Here is a 20,349-nt window from a genome sequence, read left to right on the forward strand (position 1 = left end):
AGATACAAACGCTCAGAAAGGAAACTACATCACTAACAGAGACTTTCAAATTAAGATAACTGATAAAACTTAAAGACTTTCTGACATTGAGCTTATCAGTCTCAATACCAGATGTTAGAACCAGATCAAGAGTATGACCATGAGAGTGAGTGGCTCCATGGACATTTTGTGAAAACCCAACTGAGTTTAGAATAGAGCTAAAGGAAATGTTTAAACTCTCATTTTCATGGTCAACATGAATATTAAAATCACCTAGTACAATGACCTTATCAGTAGTCAGCACTAACTCAGACAAGAGATCAGAGAATTTGGTCAGAAACTCGGAGTAAGGTCCAGGTGGGCGATACACTAATGCTAAAAGGAGCGGTTTCTCTCAATTCCATTTTGGGTGAGATAAATTTAATGTCAGGAATTCAAAGGATTTATAGTTAGTTTTGTGCTTAGGATTAATTAATAATTCTGACTGAAAAATAGCTGCAACACCTCCTCCTCTGCCTGTAGTTCTAGGAATGTGAAAGTTGAAATAGTTAGCTGGCGTAGCTTCATTAATACTAACATAATCCTCTTGCTGTAACCAGGTTTCCGTAAGACAGAATAAATCAATGTGGTGATCACCTATCAAGTCATTGACTAATAAAGACTTATTTGGGAGGGATCTAATATTCAGTAGGCCACACTTTATTGTCTTATTTTCAGATTTTATTAGATCCATTGTTTTTATTTTTATGAGGTTTTCACGATAAACCCCAGAAGTGTTTTTGTGTTGTTTAATTCTTACTGCTGGGAAGTTGTATAAGGTCGGAATGGGGTTTTGGGTGGGCGGCGGCAGGTGGGAAGCTGCAGAAAAGTGTGTAGGACTACAATTCTGCCTCCTGGTCCCAACCCTGAGTTGTCAATTTAGCTGACTAATAAAAGAGTCCATATTGCTAGATAAGAGAGCGGCTCCATCCAACGTGGGATGGATGCCATCTCTCCTAATAAGACCAGGCTTTCCCCAAAAAGCGCTCCAATTATCTATAAAACCCACGTTGTTATCGGGACACCACCTAGACAACCAGCGGTTGAAGGATGACATGCGGCTAAACATGTCATCGCTGATTAAATTTGGCAAGGGACCAGAGAAAACTACGGAGTCCGACATGCTCTTGGCAAAGTTACACACCGAAGCAACATTAATTTTAGTGACCTCCGATTGGCGTAACCGGGTGTCGTTACCTCCAACGTGAATTACAATCTTACGGTATTTACGTTTAGCCTTAGCCAGCAGTTTCAGATACGATTCGACGTGGCCCGCTCTGGCCCCAGGAATGCATCTGACTATGGTCCCCGGTGTCTCTAGAGCCACGTTTCTGACTATGTAACTACCTATAATCAGGGTTTCTGCCTCAGCGGGTGTGTCGCCGAGCGGGGAAAATCTGTTAGAAACGTGAACAGGTCGGTGGTAGCCAGTGGGTTTTGGTTTGGGGCTACGCTTCCGCCTGACCGTCGTCCAGCCCGCCTCGGCTCCCGGCTGCGCGGGAACTGCTGAGGGACCGCTAGGTGGGCTAGCTGCCCTGGCTGGTAGCTCCGCACTGGCTAATGGGGGCTTGCTGACTAACTGCTTCCCTAACTGAGTGCGGAGCTGGGCTTCTAACTCACAGAGCCTCGCCTCCAAGGCTGCCAAGCTGCTACACTTAATACACCTACCGTTATCACTAAAGGAGGCGGAGGAGTAGCTAAACATCAGACACACCGAGCAAGAAAAGGCAGGGGACCGGGGTGTGGGAAGAGAGCTAGCAGCCATGCCAAAACCGAGTGCTTGAGCTGTTTAAGTCAGTAAACAGAAAGCCGAAGATCCCGAAAATAAATGCAATATATAGAACAGTGGTTTGGGAAGATTTTGTGCGCTAAAGTGAGTGGTTGGTTAACAATAGATAGAAGTTAGAAAGAAGTTAAAGGAGCTAACGGCTCGTAGCAATCCGCAGTGACACACGCTAGGGAAACAGGAAATGACGCAATACGTTACCGCAACGTCAGCGCGTGTTATAACGTCATGTGTTAAACCAACTTTTTCTCTTTTCTTTAAACATATATTGTTTGGCTTCGCTAACTCCCCACCTGAGAATAAAAAAACAATTCTCTATTATTAATCTTATTTGACAAAATGGCATATCCACAAATGTCGATATACTATTTAAAAGCTGCTCTTCTCGACCTTTAATAATGAAGCCAAACAATATATTAATTCATTTAAGCATTCCACGAACATGAAAGCCATTAGGACTATTTATCTATGCCCTCTTCTTTGTGTGTTTATGTGATGTAATATGTTATTTACGTCAAAGCTGCCCCTAAGAGATTATAACCCCCTGGTGTATGTATTACTATGTTTTGTACTGTTTTAGTGTTTAAATAAAAAAAACTTCCAACATGGAGGCGCCGTCGGAGAGCTTAGACATCATATCTACATAGACGCCGCGTCGCATCACGCTGCCTATATGAGCTGATGTCTCATCGCCGCCATCTTGGATGGGTCTCCATGCGCCTCCAATGTATTTATCTGTAAGGTGTAGGTCCAACCACAACAATAACTTCACCAGTTTTTACCTGATTTTTCTCACAGTTTGGTTTGTTACAAAGGGCAGAGATATTATTATGATACAGATCACTGTAAAACATTAAAAACTAGGTACTAAATTATTTTTACAATGCTATTTAACTAAGACATAAGGTAGCTACAATATAAATAAATGTATAAATTAATTTGACACTAACATGTTTGTTTATTGATGCATTTGGATTTATCTATTTTTATCTGGTAAAATAAATTATTATTCAACATTGTGAAATGTAATTCCACACGAAATGCTTTCAGTATTTCACCGGTTATTGCAACTGTATGCCGAACAGAATACAGGAATAGTTGCTGCTTTGTCTTGACTACGGTTGATTCTTTCTTTTATTTACATTGAATAATTTATCAATATAGAGATACGGTTGTACAAAGTCTGAAAATAAAGTTTTGTATCAAAACTGAACAGTTCAGAAGTTACCCAGAAAAACACTCAGAGAGCGTAAACCTCCACCAAGGTCTTTAAAAAGTTCCTGCATCCAAACTGTGATCCGGATCACCACCAGAATTAAATCAGTTCTTCCTTTTCATGTTTCCAACAAGTCCTGAAAATTTCATGAAAATCCGTCCAGAACTTCTTAAGTTATCTTGAACACAAACAGACAAACAGATAAAAACACGACCTCCTTGGTGGAGGTAATTATGCTACCATGTAAAACTCTCTTTGTGAAGCATCAATATCATATTTTTCCATAAACACCTCATAGGAGTAAAATTTATCATTTAGTAGATTATTCACTGTGTTAACATTATTTATAAACCAGTTCTGTAGAAAAGTATTTTCTTTGTGTGTAATATATACGTGTTGTTCAATTCAATTCACTTCAATTAAACTTTATTTATGTAGCATCAAATCCGTCAATGCCATCTCAAGACGGTTTACAGACAGAAAAAAAATACATACTGAAGGCCAATTCATAACAGCCTATATAAGGAAACCAACAGATTGAGTTGGAGGGTCCAACTCAATCTCCCATCCTGAGCAAGCACACTGGCAACAGTGGGAAGGAAAAAACTCCACAGAAAACAGTTATCTGGGAAAGCTACTCTGCAGCAAGACTCGAAAGTAGAGACCCATCCAATATGGCGGCGCCGCTGGTCCACTCTGCAGCGCTCAAAGAGGCCTCTATGTACATTATGTCTATGTCGGAGAGTCGGTGGGCTAGACACCAAAGAAGAAGAAGGAGGTGGCGCATGCGCAGCGAGGATTGTCCAGCGTGAGGAGGATGGCGGCGCCTGTGGATCTGGAACTAAAGAAGGTGCGTGACTGTCCGCGTGGGTCTGTGATGTTCTGAGTTCTTACCTGCGAGGTGTTACCCGTCAGGTCGCGCGCTCTGCGTTAGCGCCCAGTCGCGCGCACACAGCTGCGGCTATGTGTTAGCATAGGGGAGCCACGCCCGTCGGACTGCTGGGACCGGACCAGACCGGACCGCTTGGACTGGACTGGACCAGACCGGAACGCTGGGACCGGACCGTTTGGACTGGACTGGACTAGACCGGACCGCTGTGACCGGACTGGACCGCTTGGACTGGACTGGACAGGACCAGACCGGACCGCTGAGACCGGACCGGACCGCTGGGAACAGATGAAACGGGTTACGGTGAAACTCGAGCCTGTTACCATGCCAACTGGCTCTGTGAAGGAAACCTCCATCCAGAAACATGGGTCGTCATAGTAACGCCACTGGAGAGCTTTACAGCTGAATGAGGACATAAATAGTTACGTAAAAGAATATTTTACAGCTGGAACATGTGGGCGAATCACTTCTTTATCAGTCAAATCAGATGACGCAGTGCGTGTGTGGATGACGTCACAGCAGGACGGAGTGACGCTTCTGTACACGCGACTTGTTTCTGACGTTGGTAGCAGAACATAAGGAGACTGTCTCTGGAGTCGTCAGGAAAGTCGTCATTTCACCACCGGTTAACGCAGATTTTCAGTCGGTGAACATTGGATTTCAGTCTGTTAACGCAGAGTTTCAGTCGGTTAACGCAGAGTTTCAGTCGGTTAACGCAGAGTTTCAGTTGGTTGACGCAGAATTTCAGTCGGTTATCATGAGTTTCAGTCGGTTGACGTAGAGTTTCAGTCGGTTGACGTAGAGTTTCAGTCGGTTGACGCAGAGTTTCAGTCGGTTGACGCAGAGTTTCAGTCGGTTGACGCAGAGTTTCAGTCGGTTAACACAGAGTTTCAGTCGGTAGATGCAGAGTTTCAGTCGGTTGACGTAGCGTTTCAGTCGGTAGACGCAGAGTTTCAGTCGGTTAACACAGAGTTTCAGTCGGTAGATGCAGAGTTTCAGTCGGTTGACGCAGAGTTTCAGTCGGTAGACGCAGAGTTTCAGTCGGTTAACACAGAGTTTCAGTCGGTAGATGCAGAGTTTCAGTCGGTTGACGTAGCGTTTCAGTCGGTTGACGCAGAGTTTCAGTCGGTTGACGCAGAGTTTCAGTCGGTTGACGCAGAGTTTCAGTCGGTTGACGCAGAGTTTCAGTCGGTTGACGTAGAGTTTCAGTCGGTTAACGTAGAGTTTCAGTCGGTTGACGTTAGTTTCAGTCGGTTGACACAGAGTTTCAGTCGGTTGACGCAGAGTTTCAGTCGGTTGACGTGAGTTTCAGTCGGTTGACGCAGAGTTTCAGTCGGTTGACGCAGAGTTTCAGTCGGTTGACGCAGAGTTTCAGTCGGTTGACGCAGAGTTTCAGTCGGTTGACGCAGAGTTTCAGTCGGTTGACGTTAGTTTCAGTCGGTTGACGTTAGTTTCAGTCGGTTGACACAGTTTCAGTCGGTTGACGCAGAGTTTCAGTCGGTTGACGCAGAGTTTCAGTCGGTTAAGGTAGAGTTTCAGTCGGTTAAGGTAGAGTTTCAGTCGGTTAAGGTAGAGTTTCAGTCGGTTGACGCAGAGTTTCAGTCGGTTGACGCAGAGTTTCAGTCGGTTGACGCAGAGTTTCAGTCGGTTGACGCAGAGTTTCAGTCGGTTGACGCAGAGTTTCAGTCGGTTGACGTAGAGTTTCAGTCGGTTGACGCAGAGTTTCAGTCGGTTGACGCAGAGTTTCAGTCGGTTGACGCAGAGTTTCAGTCGGTTGACGCAGAGTTTCAGTCGGTTGACGCAGAGTTTCAGTCGGTTGACGTAGAGTTTCAGTCGGTTGACGCAGAGTTTCAGTCGGTTGACGCAGAGTTTCAGTCGGTTGACGCAGAGTTTCAGTCGGTTGACGCAGAGTTTCAGTCGGTTGACGCAGAGTTTCAGTCGGTTGACGCAGAGTTTCAGTCGGTTGACGCAGAGTTTCAGTCGGTTGACGCAGAGTTTCAGTCGGTTAAGGTAGAGTTTCAGTCGGTTAAGGTAGAGTTTCAGTCGGTTGACGCAGAGTTTCAGTCGGTTAACGTAGAGTTTCAGTCGGTTAACGCAGAGTTTCAGTCTTTTAACGTAGAGTTTCAGTCAGTTAACGTAGAGTTTGTCTTTTAACGTAGAGTTTCAGTCTTTTAACGTAGAGTTTCAGTCGGTTAAGGTAGAGTTTCAGTCGGTTAAGGTAGAGTTTCAGTCGGTTGACGCAGAGTTTCAGTCGGTTGACGCAGAGTTTCAGTCGGTTGACGCAGAGTTTCAGTCGGTTGACGCAGAGTTTCAGTCGGTTGACGCAGAGTTTCAGTCGGTTGACGCAGAGTTTCAGTCGGTTGACGCAGAGTTTCAGTCGGTTGACGTAGAGTTTCAGTCGGTTAACGTAGAGTTTCAGTCGGTTAAGGTAGAGTTTCAGTCGGTTGACGCAGAGTTTCAGTCGGTTGACGTGAGTTTCAGTCGGTTGACGCAGAGTTTCAGTCGGTTGACGCAGAGTTTCAGTCGGTTGACGCAGTTTCAGTCTGTTGACGCAGAGTTTCAGTCGGTTGACGCAGAGTTTCAGTCGGTTGACGCAGAGTTTCAGTCGGTTGACGCAGAGTTTCAGTCGGTTGACGCAGAGTTTCAGTCGGTTGACGCAGAGTTTCAGTCGGTTGACGCAGAGTTTCAGTCGGTTGACGCAGAGTTTCAGTCGGTTGACGCAGAGTTTCAGTCGGTTGACGCAGAGTTTCAGTCGGTTAACGTAGAGTTTCAGTCGGTTAACGTAGAGTTTCAGTCAGTTAACGCAGAGTTTCAGTCTTTTAACGTAGAGTTTCAGTCGGTTAAGGTAGAGTTTCAGTCAGTTGACGCAGAGGTTCAGTCGGTTGACGCAGAGTTTCAGTCGGTTGACGCAGAGTTTCAGTCAGTTAACATAGAGTTTCAGTCGGTTGATGCAGAGTTTCAGTCGGTTGACGCAGAGTTTCAGTCAGTTAACGTAGAGTTTGTCTTTTAACGTAGAGTTTCAGTCTTTTAACGTAGAGATTCAGTTGGTTAAGGTAGAGTTTCAGTCGGTAGACGCAGAGTTTCAGTCGGTAGACGCAGAGTTTCAGTCGGTTAAGGTAGAGTTTCAGTCAGTTGACGCAGAGTTTCAGTCGGTAGACGCAGAGTTTCAGTCGGTAGACGCAGAGTTTCAGTCGGTTAACGCAGAGTTTCAGTCTTTTAACGTAGAGTTTCAGTCGGTTGATGCAGAGTTTCAGTCGGTTGACGCAGAGTTTCAGTCAGTTAACGTAGAGTTTCAGTCGGTTAAGGTAGAGTTTCAGTCTTTTAACGTAGAGTTTCAGTCGGTTGACGCAGAGTTTCAGTCGGTTGACGTTAGTTTCAGTCGGTTGACGTTAGTTTCAGTCGGTTGACACAGTTTCAGTCGGTTGACGCAGAGTTTCAGTCGGTTAAGGTAGAGTTTCAGTCGGTTAAGGTAGAGTTTCAGTCGGTTAAGGTAGAGTTTCAGTCGGTTGACGCAGAGTTTCAGTCGGTTGACGCAGAGTTTCAGTCGGTTGACGCAGAGTTTCAGTCGGTTGACGCAGAGTTTCAGTCGGTTGACGCAGAGTTTCAGTCGGTTGACGTAGAGTTTCAGTCGGTTGACGCAGAGTTTCAGTCGGTTGACGCAGAGTTTCAGTCGGTTGACGCAGAGTTTCAGTCGGTTGACGCAGAGTTTCAGTCGGTTGACGCAGAGTTTCAGTCGGTTGACGTAGAGTTTCAGTCGGTTGACGCAGAGTTTCAGTCGGTTGACGCAGAGTTTCAGTCGGTTGACGCAGAGTTTCAGTCGGTTGACGCAGAGTTTCAGTCGGTTGACGCAGAGTTTCAGTCGGTTGACGCAGAGTTTCAGTCGGTTAAGGTAGAGTTTCAGTCGGTTAAGGTAGAGTTTCAGTCGGTTGACGCAGAGTTTCAGTCGGTTAACGTAGAGTTTCAGTCGGTTAACGTAGAGTTTCAGTCAGTTAACGTAGAGTTTGTCTTTTAACGTAGAGTTTCAGTCTTTTAACGTAGAGTTTCAGTCGGTTAAGGTAGAGTTTCAGTCGGTTAAGGTAGAGTTTCAGTCGGTTAAGGTAGAGTTTCAGTCGGTTGACGCAGAGTTTCAGTCGGTTGACGCAGAGTTTCAGTCGGTTGACGCAGAGTTTCAGTCGGTTGACGCAGAGTTTCAGTCGGTTGACGCAGAGTTTCAGTCGGTTGACGCAGAGTTTCAGTCGGTTGACGCAGAGTTTCAGTCGGTTGACGCAGAGTTTCAGTCTGTTGACGCAGAGTTTCAGTCGGTTAACGTAGAGTTTCAGTCGGTTAACGTAGAGTTTCAGTCGGTTAAGGTAGAGTTTCAGTCGGTTAAGGTAGAGTTTCAGTCGGTTGACGCAGAGTTTCAGTCGGTTGACGTGAGTTTCAGTCGGTTGACGCAGAGTTTCAGTCGGTTGACGCAGAGTTTCAGTCGGTTGACGCAGTTTCAGTCTGTTGACGCAGAGTTTCAGTCGGTTGACGCAGAGTTTCAGTCGGTTGACGCAGAGTTTCAGTCGGTTGACGCAGAGTTTCAGTCGGTTGACGCAGAGTTTCAGTCGGTTGACGCAGAGTTTCAGTCGGTTGACGCAGAGTTTCAGTCGGTTGACGCAGAGTTTCAGTCGGTTGACGCAGAGTTTCAGTCGGTTGACGCAGAGTTTCAGTCGGTTGACGCAGAGTTTCAGTCGGTTAACGCAGAGTTTCAGTCGGTTAACGCAGAGTTTCAGTCAGTTAACGCAGAGTTTCAGTCTTTTAACGTAGAGTTTCAGTCGGTTAAGGTAGAGTTTCAGTCAGTTGACGCAGAGGTTCAGTCGGTTGACGCAGAGTTTCAGTCGGTTGACGCAGAGTTTCAGTCAGTTAACATAGAGTTTCAGTCGGTTGATGCAGAGTTTCAGTCGGTTGACGCAGAGTTTCAGTCAGTTAACGTAGAGTTTGTCTTTTAACGTAGAGTTTCAGTCTTTTAACGTAGAGATTCAGTTGGTTAAGGTAGAGTTTCAGTCGGTAGACGCAGAGTTTCAGTCGGTAGACGCAGAGTTTCAGTCGGTTAAGGTAGAGTTTCAGTCAGTTGACGCAGAGTTTCAGTCGGTAGACGCAGAGTTTCAGTCGGTAGACGCAGAGTTTCAGTCGGTTAACGCAGAGTTTCAGTCTTTTAACGTAGAGTTTCAGTCGGTTGATGCAGAGTTTCAGTCGGTTGACGCAGAGTTTCAGTCAGTTAACGTAGAGTTTCAGTCGGTTAAGGTAGAGTTTCAGTCTTTTAACGTAGAGTTTCAGTCGGTTAAGGTAGAGTTTCAGTCAGTTGACGCAGAGGTTCAGTCGGTTGACGCAGAGTTTCAGTCGGTTAACGCAGAGTTTCAGTCGGTTAACGCAGAGTTTCAGTCGGTTAACGCAGAGTTTCAGTCGGTTAACGCAGAGTTTCAGTCTTTTAACGTAGAGTTTCAGTCGGTTAACGCAGAGTTTCAGTCTTTTAACGTAGAGTTTCAGTCTTTTAACGTAGAGTTTCAGTCGGTTAAGGTAGAGTTTCAGTCAGTTGACGCAGAGTTTCAGTCAGTTAACGTAGAGTTTCAGTCGGTTAACGTAGAGTTTCAGTCGGTACACGCAGAGTTTCAGTCGGTTAACGTAGAGTTTCAGTCGGTTGACGCAGAGTTTCAGTCGGTTGACGCAGAGTTTCAGTCGGTTGACGCAGAGTTTCAGTCGGTTGACGCAGAGTTTCAGTCGGTTAACGTAGAGTTTCAGTCAGTTAACGCAGAGTTTCAGTCTTTTAACGTAGAGTTTCAGTCTTTTAACGTAGAGTTTCAGTCGGTTAAGGTAGAGTTTCAGTCTTTTAACGTAGAGTTTCAGTCGGTTAAGGTAGAGTTTCAGTCAGTTGACGCAGAGGTTCAGTCGGTTGACGCAGAGGTTCAGTCGGTTGACGCAGAGGTTCAGTCGGTTGACGCAGAGTTTCAGTCGGTTGATGCAGAGTTTCAGTCGGTTGACGCAGAGTTTCAGTCGGTTAACGTAGAGTTTCAGTCAGTTAACGCAGAGTTTCAGTCTTTTAACGTAGAGTTTCAGTCGGTTAAGGTAGAGTTTCAGTCAGTTGACGCAGAGGTTCAGTCAGTTGACGCAGAGGTTCAGTCGGTTGACGCAGAGTTTCAGTCGGTTGACGCAGAGTTTCAGTCAGTTAACGTAGAGTTTCAGTCGGTTGATGCAGAGTTTCAGTCGGTTGACGCAGAGTTTCAGTCAGTTAACGTAGAGTTTGTCTTTTAACGTAGAGTTTCAGTCTTTTAACGTAGAGATTCAGTTGGTTAAGGTAGAGTTTCAGTCGGTAGACGCAGAGTTTCAGTCGGTAGACGCAGAGTTTCAGTCGGTAGACGCAGAGTTTCAGTCGGTTAAGGTAGAGTTTCAGTCAGTTGACGCAGAGTTTCAGTCGGTAGACGCAGAGTTTCAGTCGGTAGACGCAGAGGTTCAGTCGGTTGACGCAGAGTTTCAGTCGGTTGACGCAGAGTTTCAGTCAGTTAACATAGAGTTTCAGTCGGTTGATGCAGAGTTTCAGTCGGTTGACGCAGAGTTTCAGTCAGTTAACGTAGAGTTTGTCTTTTAACGTAGAGTTTCAGTCTTTTAACGTAGAGATTCAGTTGGTTAAGGTAGAGTTTCAGTCGGTAGACGCAGAGTTTCAGTCGGTAGACGCAGAGTTTCAGTCGGTTAAGGTAGAGTTTCAGTCAGTTGACGCAGAGTTTCAGTCGGTAGACGCAGAGTTTCAGTCGGTAGACGCAGAGTTTCAGTCGGTTAACGCAGAGTTTCAGTCTTTTAACGTAGAGTTTCAGTCGGTTGATGCAGAGTTTCAGTCGGTTGACGCAGAGTTTCAGTCAGTTAACGTAGAGTTTCAGTCGGTTAAGGTAGAGTTTCAGTCTTTTAACGTAGAGTTTCAGTCGGTTAAGGTAGAGTTTCAGTCAGTTGACGCAGAGGTTCAGTCGGTTGACGCAGAGTTTCAGTCGGTTAACGCAGAGTTTCAGTCGGTTAACGCAGAGTTTCAGTCGGTTAACGCAGAGTTTCAGTCGGTTAACGCAGAGTTTCAGTCTTTTAACGTAGAGTTTCAGTCGGTTAACGCAGAGTTTCAGTCTTTTAACGTAGAGTTTCAGTCTTTTAACGTAGAGTTTCAGTCGGTTAAGGTAGAGTTTCAGTCAGTTGACGCAGAGTTTCAGTCAGTTAACGTAGAGTTTCAGTCGGTTAACGTAGAGTTTCAGTCGGTACACGCAGAGTTTCAGTCGGTTAACGTAGAGTTTCAGTCGGTTGACGCAGAGTTTCAGTCGGTTGACGCAGAGTTTCAGTCGGTTGACGCAGAGTTTCAGTCGGTTGACGCAGAGTTTCAGTCGGTTAACGTAGAGTTTCAGTCAGTTAACGTAGAGTTTCAGTCTTTTAACGTAGAGTTTCAGTCGGTTAAGGTAGAGTTTCAGTCTTTTAACGTAGAGTTTCAGTCGGTTAAGGTAGAGTTTCAGTCAGTTGACGCAGAGGTTCAGTCGGTTGACGCAGAGGTTCAGTCGGTTGACGCAGAGGTTCAGTCGGTTGACGCAGAGTTTCAGTCGGTTGACGCAGAGTTTCAGTCAGTTAACGTAGAGTTTGTCTTTTAACGTAGAGTTTCAGTCTTTTAACGTAGAGTTTCAGTCTTTTAACGTAGAGTTTCAGTCGGTTAAGGTAGAGTTTCAGTCGGTTAAGGTAGAGTTTCAGTCGGTTGACGCAGAGTTTCAGTCGGTTGACGTTAGTTTCAGTCGGTTGACACAGAGTTTCAGTCGGTTGACGCAGAGTTTCAGTCTGTTGACGCAGAGTTTCAGTCGGTTAACGTAGAGTTTCAGTCGGTTAACGTAGAGTTTCAGTCGGTTAAGGTAGAGTTTCAGTCGGTTAAGGTAGAGTTTCAGTCGGTTGACGCAGAGTTTCAGTCGGTTGACGCAGAGTTTCAGTCGGTTGACGCAGAGTTTCAGTCGGTTGACGCAGAGTTTCAGTCGGTTGACGCAGAGTTTCAGTCGGTTGACGCAGTTTCAGTCGGTTGACGTAGAGTTTCAGTCGGTTGACGCAGAGTTTCAGTCGGTTGACGCAGAGTTTCAGTCGGTTGACGCAGAGTTTCAGTCGGTTGACGCAGAGTTTCAGTCGGTTGACGTAGAGTTTCAGTCGGTTGACGCAGAGTTTCAGTCGGTTGACGCAGAGTTTCAGTCGGTTGACGCAGAGTTTCAGTCGGTTGACGCAGAGTTTCAGTCGGTTGACGCAGAGTTTCAGTCGGTTGACGCAGAGTTTCAGTCGGTTAAGGTAGAGTTTCAGTCAGTTGACGCAGAGGTTCAGTCGGTTGACGCAGAGTTTCAGTCGGTTAACGTAGAGTTTCAGTCGGTTAACGCAGAGTTTCAGTCTTTTAACGTAGAGTTTCAGTCGGTTAAGGTAGAGTTTCAGTCTTTTAACGTAGAGTTTCAGTCGGTTAAGGTAGAGTTTCAGTCAGTTGACGCAGAGTTTCAGTCAGTTAACGTAGAGTTTCAGTCGGTTAACGTAGAGTTTCAGTCGGTACACGCAGAGTTTCAGTCAGTTAACGTAGAGTTTCAGTCGGTTGACGCAGAGTTTCAGTCGGTTGACGCAGAGTTTCAGTCGGTTGACGCAGAGTTTCAGTCGGTTGACGCAGAGTTTCAGTCGGTTAACGTAGAGTTTCAGTCAGTTAACGCAGAGTTTCAGTCTTTTAACGTAGAGTTTCAGTCTTTTAACGTAGAGTTTCAGTCGGTTAAGGTAGAGTTTCAGTCTTTTAACGTAGAGTTTCAGTCGGTTAAGGTAGAGTTTCAGTCAGTTGACGCAGAGGTTCAGTCGGTTGACGCAGAGGTTCAGTCGGTTGACGCAGAGTTTCAGTCAGTTAACGTAGAGTTTGTCTTTTAACGCAGAGTTTCAGTCGGTTGACGCAGAGTTTCAGTCGGTTAACGTAGAGTTTCAGTCGGTTAACGCAGAGTTTCAGTCGGTTGACGCAGAGTTTCAGTGAGTTAACGTAGAGTTTCAGTCAGTTAACGCAGAGTTTCAGTCTTTTAACGTAGAGTTTCAGTCGGTTAAGGTAGTTTCAGTCAGTTGACGCAGAGGTTCAGTCGGTTGACGCAGAGTTTCAGTCGGTTGACGCAGAGTTTCAGTCAGTTAACGTAGAGTTTCAGTCTTTTAACGTAGAGTTTCAGTCTTTTAACGTAGAGTTTCAGTCGGTTAACGCAGAGTTTCAGTCAGTTAACGTAGAGTTTCAGTCGGTTGACGCAGAGTTTCAGTCGGTTGACGCAGAGTTTCAGTCGGTTGACGCAGTTTCAGTCGGTTGACGCAGAGTTTCAGTCGGTTAACGTAGAGTTTCAGTCAGTTAACGCAGAGTTTCAGTCTTTTAACGCAGAGTTTCAGTCTTTTAACGTAGAGTTTCAGTCTTTTAACGTAGAGTTTCAGTCGGTTAAGGTAGAGTTTCAGTCTTTTAACGTAGAGTTTCAGTCGGTTAAGGTAGAGTTTCAGTCAGTTGACGCAGAGGTTCAGTCGGTTGACGCAGAGTTTCAGTCGGTTAACGTAGAGTTTCAGTCGGTTAACGCAGAGTTTCAGTCTTTTAACGTAGAGTTTCAGTCGGTTAAGGTAGAGTTTCAGTCTTTTAACGTAGAGTTTCAGTCGGTTAAGGTAGAGTTTCAGTCAGTTGACGCAGAGTTTCAGTCAGTTAACGTAGAGTTTCAGTCGGTTAACGTAGAGTTTCAGTCGGTACACGCAGAGTTTCAGTCAGTTAACGTAGAGTTTCAGTCGGTTGACGCAGAGTTTCAGTCGGTTGACGCAGAGTTTCAGTCGGTTGACGCAGAGTTTCAGTCGGTTGACGCAGAGTTTCAGTCGGTTAACGTAGAGTTTCAGTCAGTTAACGCAGAGTTTCAGTCTTTTAACGTAGAGTTTCAGTCTTTTAACGTAGAGTTTCAGTCGGTTAAGGTAGAGTTTCAGTCTTTTAACGTAGAGTTTCAGTCGGTTAAGGTAGAGTTTCAGTCAGTTGACGCAGAGGTTCAGTCGGTTGACGCAGAGGTTCAGTCGGTTGACGCAGAGTTTCAGTCAGTTAACGTAGAGTTTGTCTTTTAACGCAGAGTTTCAGTCGGTTGACGCAGAGTTTCAGTCGGTTAACGTAGAGTTTCAGTCGGTTAACGCAGAGTTTCAGTCGGTTGACGCAGAGTTTCAGTGAGTTAACGTAGAGTTTCAGTCAGTTAACGCAGAGTTTCAGTCTTTTAACGTAGAGTTTCAGTCGGTTAAGGTAGTTTCAGTCAGTTGACGCAGAGGTTCAGTCGGTTGACGCAGAGTTTCAGTCGGTTGACGCAGAGTTTCAGTCAGTTAACGTAGAGTTTCAGTCTTTTAACGTAGAGTTTCAGTCTTTTAACGTAGAGTTTCAGTCGGTTAAGGTAGAGTTTCAGTCTTTTAACGTAGAGTTTCAGTCGGTTGACGCAGAGTTTCAGTCGGTTGACGCAGAGTTTCAGTCGGTTAACGTAGAGTTTCAGTCAGTTAACGCAGAGTTTCAGTCTTTTAACGTAGAGTTTCAGTCTTTTAACGTAGAGTTTCAGTCGGTTAAGGTAGAGTTTCAGTCTTTTAACGTAGAGTTTCAGTCGGTTAAGGTAGAGTTTCAGTCAGTTGACGCAGAGGTTCAGTCGGTTGACGCAGAGGTTCAGTCGGTTGACGCAGAGTTTCAGTCAGTTAACGTAGAGTTTGTCTTTTAACGCAGAGTTTCAGTCGGTTGACGCAGAGTTTCAGTCGGTTAACGTAGAGTTTCAGTCGGTTAACGCAGAGTTTCAGTCGGTTAAGGTAGAGTTTCAGTCAGTTAACGTAGAGTTTCAGTCGGTTGATGCAGAGTTTCAGTCGGTTGACGCAGAGTTTCAGTCAGTTAACGTAGAGTTTCAGTCGGTAGACGCAGAGTTTCAGTCGGTTAAGGTAGAGTTTCAGTCGGTTAAGGTAGAGTTTCAGTCGGTTAAGGTAGAGTTTCAGTCGGTTAAGGTAGAGTTTCAGTCGGTTGACGTGAGTTTCAGTCGGTTGACGCAGAGTTTCAGTCGGTTGACGCAGAGTTTCAGTCGGTTGACGCAGAGTTTCAGTCGGTTGACGCAGAGTTTCAGTCGGTTGACGCAGAGTTTCAGTCGGTTGACGCAGAGTTTCAGTCGGTTGACGCAGAGTTTCAGTCGGTTGACGTAGAGTTTCAGTCGGTTGACACAGAGTTTCAGTCGGTAGACGCAGAGTTTCAGTCGGTAGACGCAGAGTTTCAGTCGGTAGACGCAGAGTTTCAGTCGGTAGACGCAGAGTTTCAGTCGGTAGACGCAGAGTTTCAGTCGGTAGACGCAGAGTTTCAGTCAGTAGACGCAGAGTTTCAGTCGGTTAAGGTAGAGTTTCAGTCGGTTAAGGTAGAGTTTCAGTCGGTTGACGCAGAGTTTCAGTCGGTAGACGCAGAGTTTCAGTCGGTAGACGCAGAGTTTCAGTCGGTAGACGCAGAGTTTCAGTCGGTAGACGCAGAGTTTCAGTCGGTAGACGCAGAGTTTCAGTCGGTAGACGCAGAGTTTCAGTCGGTTGACGCAGAGTTTCAGTCGGTTGACGCAGAGTTTCAGTCGGTTGACGCAGAGTTTCAGTCGGTAGACGTAGAGTTTCAGTCGGTAAACGTAGAGTTTCAGTCGGTAAACGTAGAGTTTCAGTCGGTTAACGTAGAGTTTCAGTCGGTTAACACAGAGTTTCAGTCAGTTAACAGAGTTTCAGTCAGTTAACAGAGTTTCAGTCGGTTAACACAGAGTTTCAGTCGGTTAACACAGAGTTTCAGTCGGTTAACGCGAGTTTCAGTCGGTTAACACAGAGTTTCAGTCAGTTAACAGAGTTTCAGTCGGTTAACGCGAGTTTCAGTCGGTTAACACAGAGTTTCAGTCGGTTAACGCGAGTTTCAGTCGGTTAACAGAGTTTCAGTCAGTTAACAGAGTTTCAGTCGGTTAACGTGAGTTTCAGTCTGTTAACGCGAGTTTCAGTTGGTTAACGTGAGTTTCAGTTGGTTAACGTGAGTTTCAGTCGGTTAACGCGAGTTTCAGTCGGTTAACACAGAGTTTCAGTCAGTTAACAGAGTTTCAGTCAGTTAACAGAGTTTCAGTCGGTTAACACAGAGTTTCAGTCGGTTAACGCGAGTTTCAGTCGGTTAACGCGAGTTTCAGTCGGTTAACAGAGTTTCAGTCAGTTAACAGAGTTTCAGTCGGTTAACGCGAGTTTCAGTCGGTTAACAGAGTTTCAGTCAGTTAACAGAGTTTCAGTCGGTTAACGCGAGTTTCAGTCGGTTAACGCGAGTTTCAGTCGGTTAACAGAGTTTCAGTCAGTTAACAGAGTTTCAGTTGGTTAACGCGAGTTTCAGTTGGTTAACGTGAGTTTCAGTTGGTTAACGTGAGTTTCAGTTGGTTAACGTGAGTTTCAGTCGGTTAACGCGAGTTTCAGTCGGTTAACACAGAGTTTCAGTCAGTTAACAGAGTTTCAGTCGGTTAACGCGAGTTTCAGTCGGTTAACAGAGTTTCAGTCAGTTAACAGAGTTTCAGTCGGTTAACACAGAGTTTCAGTCGGTTAACGCGAGTTTCAGTCGGTTAACACAGAGTTTCAGTCAGTTAACAGAGTTTCAGTCGGTTAACGCGAGTTTCAGTCGGTTAACAGAGTTTCAGTCGGTTAACACAGAGTTTCAGTCAGTTAACAGAGTTTCAGTCGGTTAACGCGAGTTTCAGTCGGTTAACAGAGTTTCAGTCAGTTAACAGAGTTTCAGTCGGTTAACGCGAGTTTCAGTCGGTTAACAGAGTTTCAGTCGGTTAACAGAGTTTCAGTCGGTTAACGCGAGTTTCAGTCGGTTAACGCGAGTTTCAGTCAGTTAACAGAGTTTCAGTCGGTTAACGCGAGTTTCAGTCGGTTAACGCGAGTTTCAGTCGGTTAACGTGAGTTTCAGTTGGTTAACGTGAGTTTCAGTTGGTTAACGTGGGTTTCAGTGTGTTAACTTAATATAAGTGCAGCGCCACCCATGGTGGGAATGGGGATATATCATTCTAATGGTTTGCCCAAAGACTAAAGAACACTATCTCGGTTTGCATGTGAATGCGCCCTCACTCAGTTAACTAGAGTTTTGTTAATTTTGGTAGGAGTGGTACCTCCTGTCTCTGGTTTTGTTAAATTTGGCCAGAGTGGTACCTCCTGTCTCAACAGGCCTTCTCGGAGCTGCAGGTGAAGATGATTGACACTCAACAGAAGGTGAAACTGGCCGACCTGCAGATTGATCAGCTGACTCGAGTTCAGAAACGCGCTAAGCTCACACACACAGAGCTTGCCACACTGCCTGACAACACACGGCTCTATGAGGGCGTGGGACGCATGTGAGTGTGCTCACCTGTACAGGTGAATTCTGGGTTACATGACAGGGACAGAGGTCATGTGACTGACCGGAGGTTTCGTCTGTTTCAGGTTCATTCTTCAGTCAAAAGAGGAAATCAATAATCAGCTGATGGACAAACAGAAAACTGTGGATGAAAAGATCAAAGAGCTTGAGGTACGCACACACGAGCCTGCCAGGTGTTACCTTGATGATGTGTAACCTGCCATGCGTTGCCTGGCGGCGCGTTACCTGACTGCGCGTTGCCTGGCGGCGTTTTACTTGACTGCGTGTTACCTGGCTGCGTGTTACCTGGCTGCGTGTTACCTGACTGCGCGTTGCCTGGCGGCGCGTTACCTGACTGCGCGTTACCTGGCCGCGCGTTACCTGGCCGCGCGTTGCCTGGCCGCGCGTTGCCTGGCCGCGCGTTGCCTGGCGGCGCGTTGCCTGGCGGCGCGTTACCTGACTGCGCGTTACCTGGCTGCGCGTTGCCTGGCCGCGCGTTGCCTGGCCGCGCGTTGCCTGGCGGCGCGTTGCCTGGCGGCGCGTTACCTGACTGCGCGTTACCTGGCTGCGTGTTGCCTGGCTGCGCGTTGCCTGGCCGCGCGTTGCCTGGCGGCGCGTTGCCTGGCGGCGCGTTACCTGACTGCGCGTTACCTGGCCGCGCGTTGCCTGGCCGCGCGTTGCCTGGCCGCGCGTTGCCTGGCCGCGCGTTGCCTGGCCGCGCGTTGCCTGGCGGCGCGTTACCTGACTGCGCGTTGCCTGGCCGCGCGTTGCCTGACGGCGCGATACCTGACGGCGCGATACCTGACGGCGCGATACCTGACGGCGCGATACCTGACGGTGTGTCACCTGACGGTGTGTCACCTGACGGCGCGTCACCTGACGGCGCGTCACCTGACGGCGCGTTACCTGGCCGCGCGTTACCTGGCCGCGCGTTGCCTGGCCGCGCGTTGCCTGGCCGCGCGTTGCCTGGCCGCGCGTTGCCTGGCCGCGCGTTGCCTGGCGGCGCGTTACCTGACTGCGCGTTGCCTGGCCGCGCGTTGCCTGGCCGCGCGTTGCCTGGCGGCGCGTTGCCTGGCTGCGCGTTGCCTGGCTGCGCGTTGCCTGGCGGCGCGTTGCCTGGCGGCGCGTTGCCTGGCTGCGCGTTGCCTGGCGGCGCGTTGCCTGGCTGCGCGTTGCCTGGCGGCGCGTTGCCTGGCGGCGCGTTGCTGGCGGCGTTTTACTTGACTGCGTGTTACCTGGCGGCGCGTCACCTGACGGCGCGATACCTGATGGCGCGATACCTGACGGCGCGATACCTGACGGCGCGATACCTGACGGTGTGTCACCTGACGGCGCGTCACCTGACGGCGCGATACCTGACGGCGCGATACCTGACGGCGCGATACCTGACGGCGCGATACCTGACGGTGTGTCACCTGACGGTGTGTCACCTGACGGCGCGTCACCTGACGGCGCGTCACCTGACGGCGCGATACCTGACGGCGTGTCACCTGACGGCGTGTCACCTGACGGCGCGTCACCTGACGGCGCGTCACCTGACGGCGCCTTACCTCACGGCGCGTCACCTGACGGCGTGTCACCTGACGGCGCGTCACCTGACGGCGCCTTACCTCACGGCGCGTCACCTGACGGCGCGTCACCTGACGGCGCGATACCTGACGGCGCGATACCTGACGGCGCGTCACCTGACGGCGCGATACCTGACGGCGCGTCACCTGACGGCGCGATACCTGACGGCGCGTCACCTGACGGCGCGTCACCTGACGGCGCGTCACCTGACGGCGTGTTACCTGTGTGTTGCAGCAGAAGAAGGTGTACCTGGAGCGCAGCGTCAAAGAAGCTGAAGACAACATCCGGGAGATGCTGCTGGCCAGGAGAGCCCAGTGATCAATATCGATCGGTTATCAATAATTTTGTTTCTGTTCCATGTGTTCACATTAAAACCATCAAACTTCACCAAGTGGCCCGTCTCTGATTGTAGGGACCAGTCCTCTGTGGATGGGTTCTGGTTCTGACCCAGTTAGTTTAAACACAAAGAAGATTTCATCCGTTTTCCTCCAGAAGGACCAGAACCACAACATCAGAACCACAACATCTGGTACCAGAGCCACAACATCAGAACCACAACATCTGGTACCAGAACCACAACATCAGAACCACAACATCTGGTACCAGAACCACAATATCAGAACCACAACATCTGGTACTAGAACCACAACATTAGAACCACAACATCTGGTACCAGAACCACAATATCAGAACCACAACATCTGGTACTAGAACCACAACATTAGAACCACAACATCTGGTACCAGAACCACAATATCAGAACCACAACATCTGGTACCAGAACCACAACGTCTGGTACCAGAACCAGAGCACTGCAGTACTGATGGAGAAATGTAGGTTTGAGGCTTCTGATCCAGTTGCTCCTCAGACAGCCAGACGTGACCACCAGATAACTGGTAAACCAGTTAACACAGCGATTAACCAGTTAACACAGCGATTAACCAGTTAACACAGCGAATAACCAGTTAACACAGCGATTAACCAGTTAACACAGCGAATAACCAGTTAACACAGCGATTAACCAGTTAACACAGCGAATAACCAGTTAACACAGCGAATAACCAGTTAACACAGCGATTAACCAGTTAACACAGCGATTAACCAGTTAACACAGCGAATAACCAGTTAACACAGCGATTAACCAGTTAACACAGCGATTAACCAGTTAACACAGCGAATAACCAGTTAACACAGCGAATAACCAGTTAACACAGCGATTAACCAGTTAACACAGCGAATAGCCAGTTAACACAGCTATTAGCCAGTTAACACAGCGATTAACCAGTTAACACAGCGATTAGCCAGTTAACACAGCGATTAACCAGTTAACACAGCGAATAACCAGTTAACACAGCGAATAACCAGTTAACACAGCGATTAACCAGTTAACACAGCGAATAACCAGTTAACACAGCGATTAACCAGTTAACACAGCGATTAACCAGTTAACACAGCGAATAACCAGTTAACACAGCGATTAACCAGTTATAAACCAG

General features: G+C 47.3%; 1 protein-coding gene across 1 annotated transcript; it reads left to right on the forward strand.

Moving 5' to 3' along the window:
- Positions 1–3,790: 3,790 nt before the first annotated feature.
- pfdn1 (prefoldin subunit 1) lies at positions 3,791–19,240 on the forward strand. The gene is made up of 4 exons (XM_079247209.1): positions 3,791–3,870; positions 17,116–17,282; positions 17,371–17,455; positions 19,088–19,240. Exons 1-4 carry the CDS (start codon positions 3,838–3,840, stop codon positions 19,169–19,171), a joined length of 369 nt encoding a protein of 122 aa, XP_079103335.1. The 5' UTR covers positions 3,791–3,837; the 3' UTR covers positions 19,172–19,240.
- Positions 19,241–20,349: the final 1,109 nt, after the last annotated feature.

Source organism: Telmatherina bonti, assembly GCF_933228915.1.
Source record: "Telmatherina bonti genome assembly, chromosome: 10".
Classification (NCBI taxonomy): domain Eukaryota; kingdom Metazoa; phylum Chordata; class Actinopteri; order Atheriniformes; family Telmatherinidae; genus Telmatherina; species Telmatherina bonti.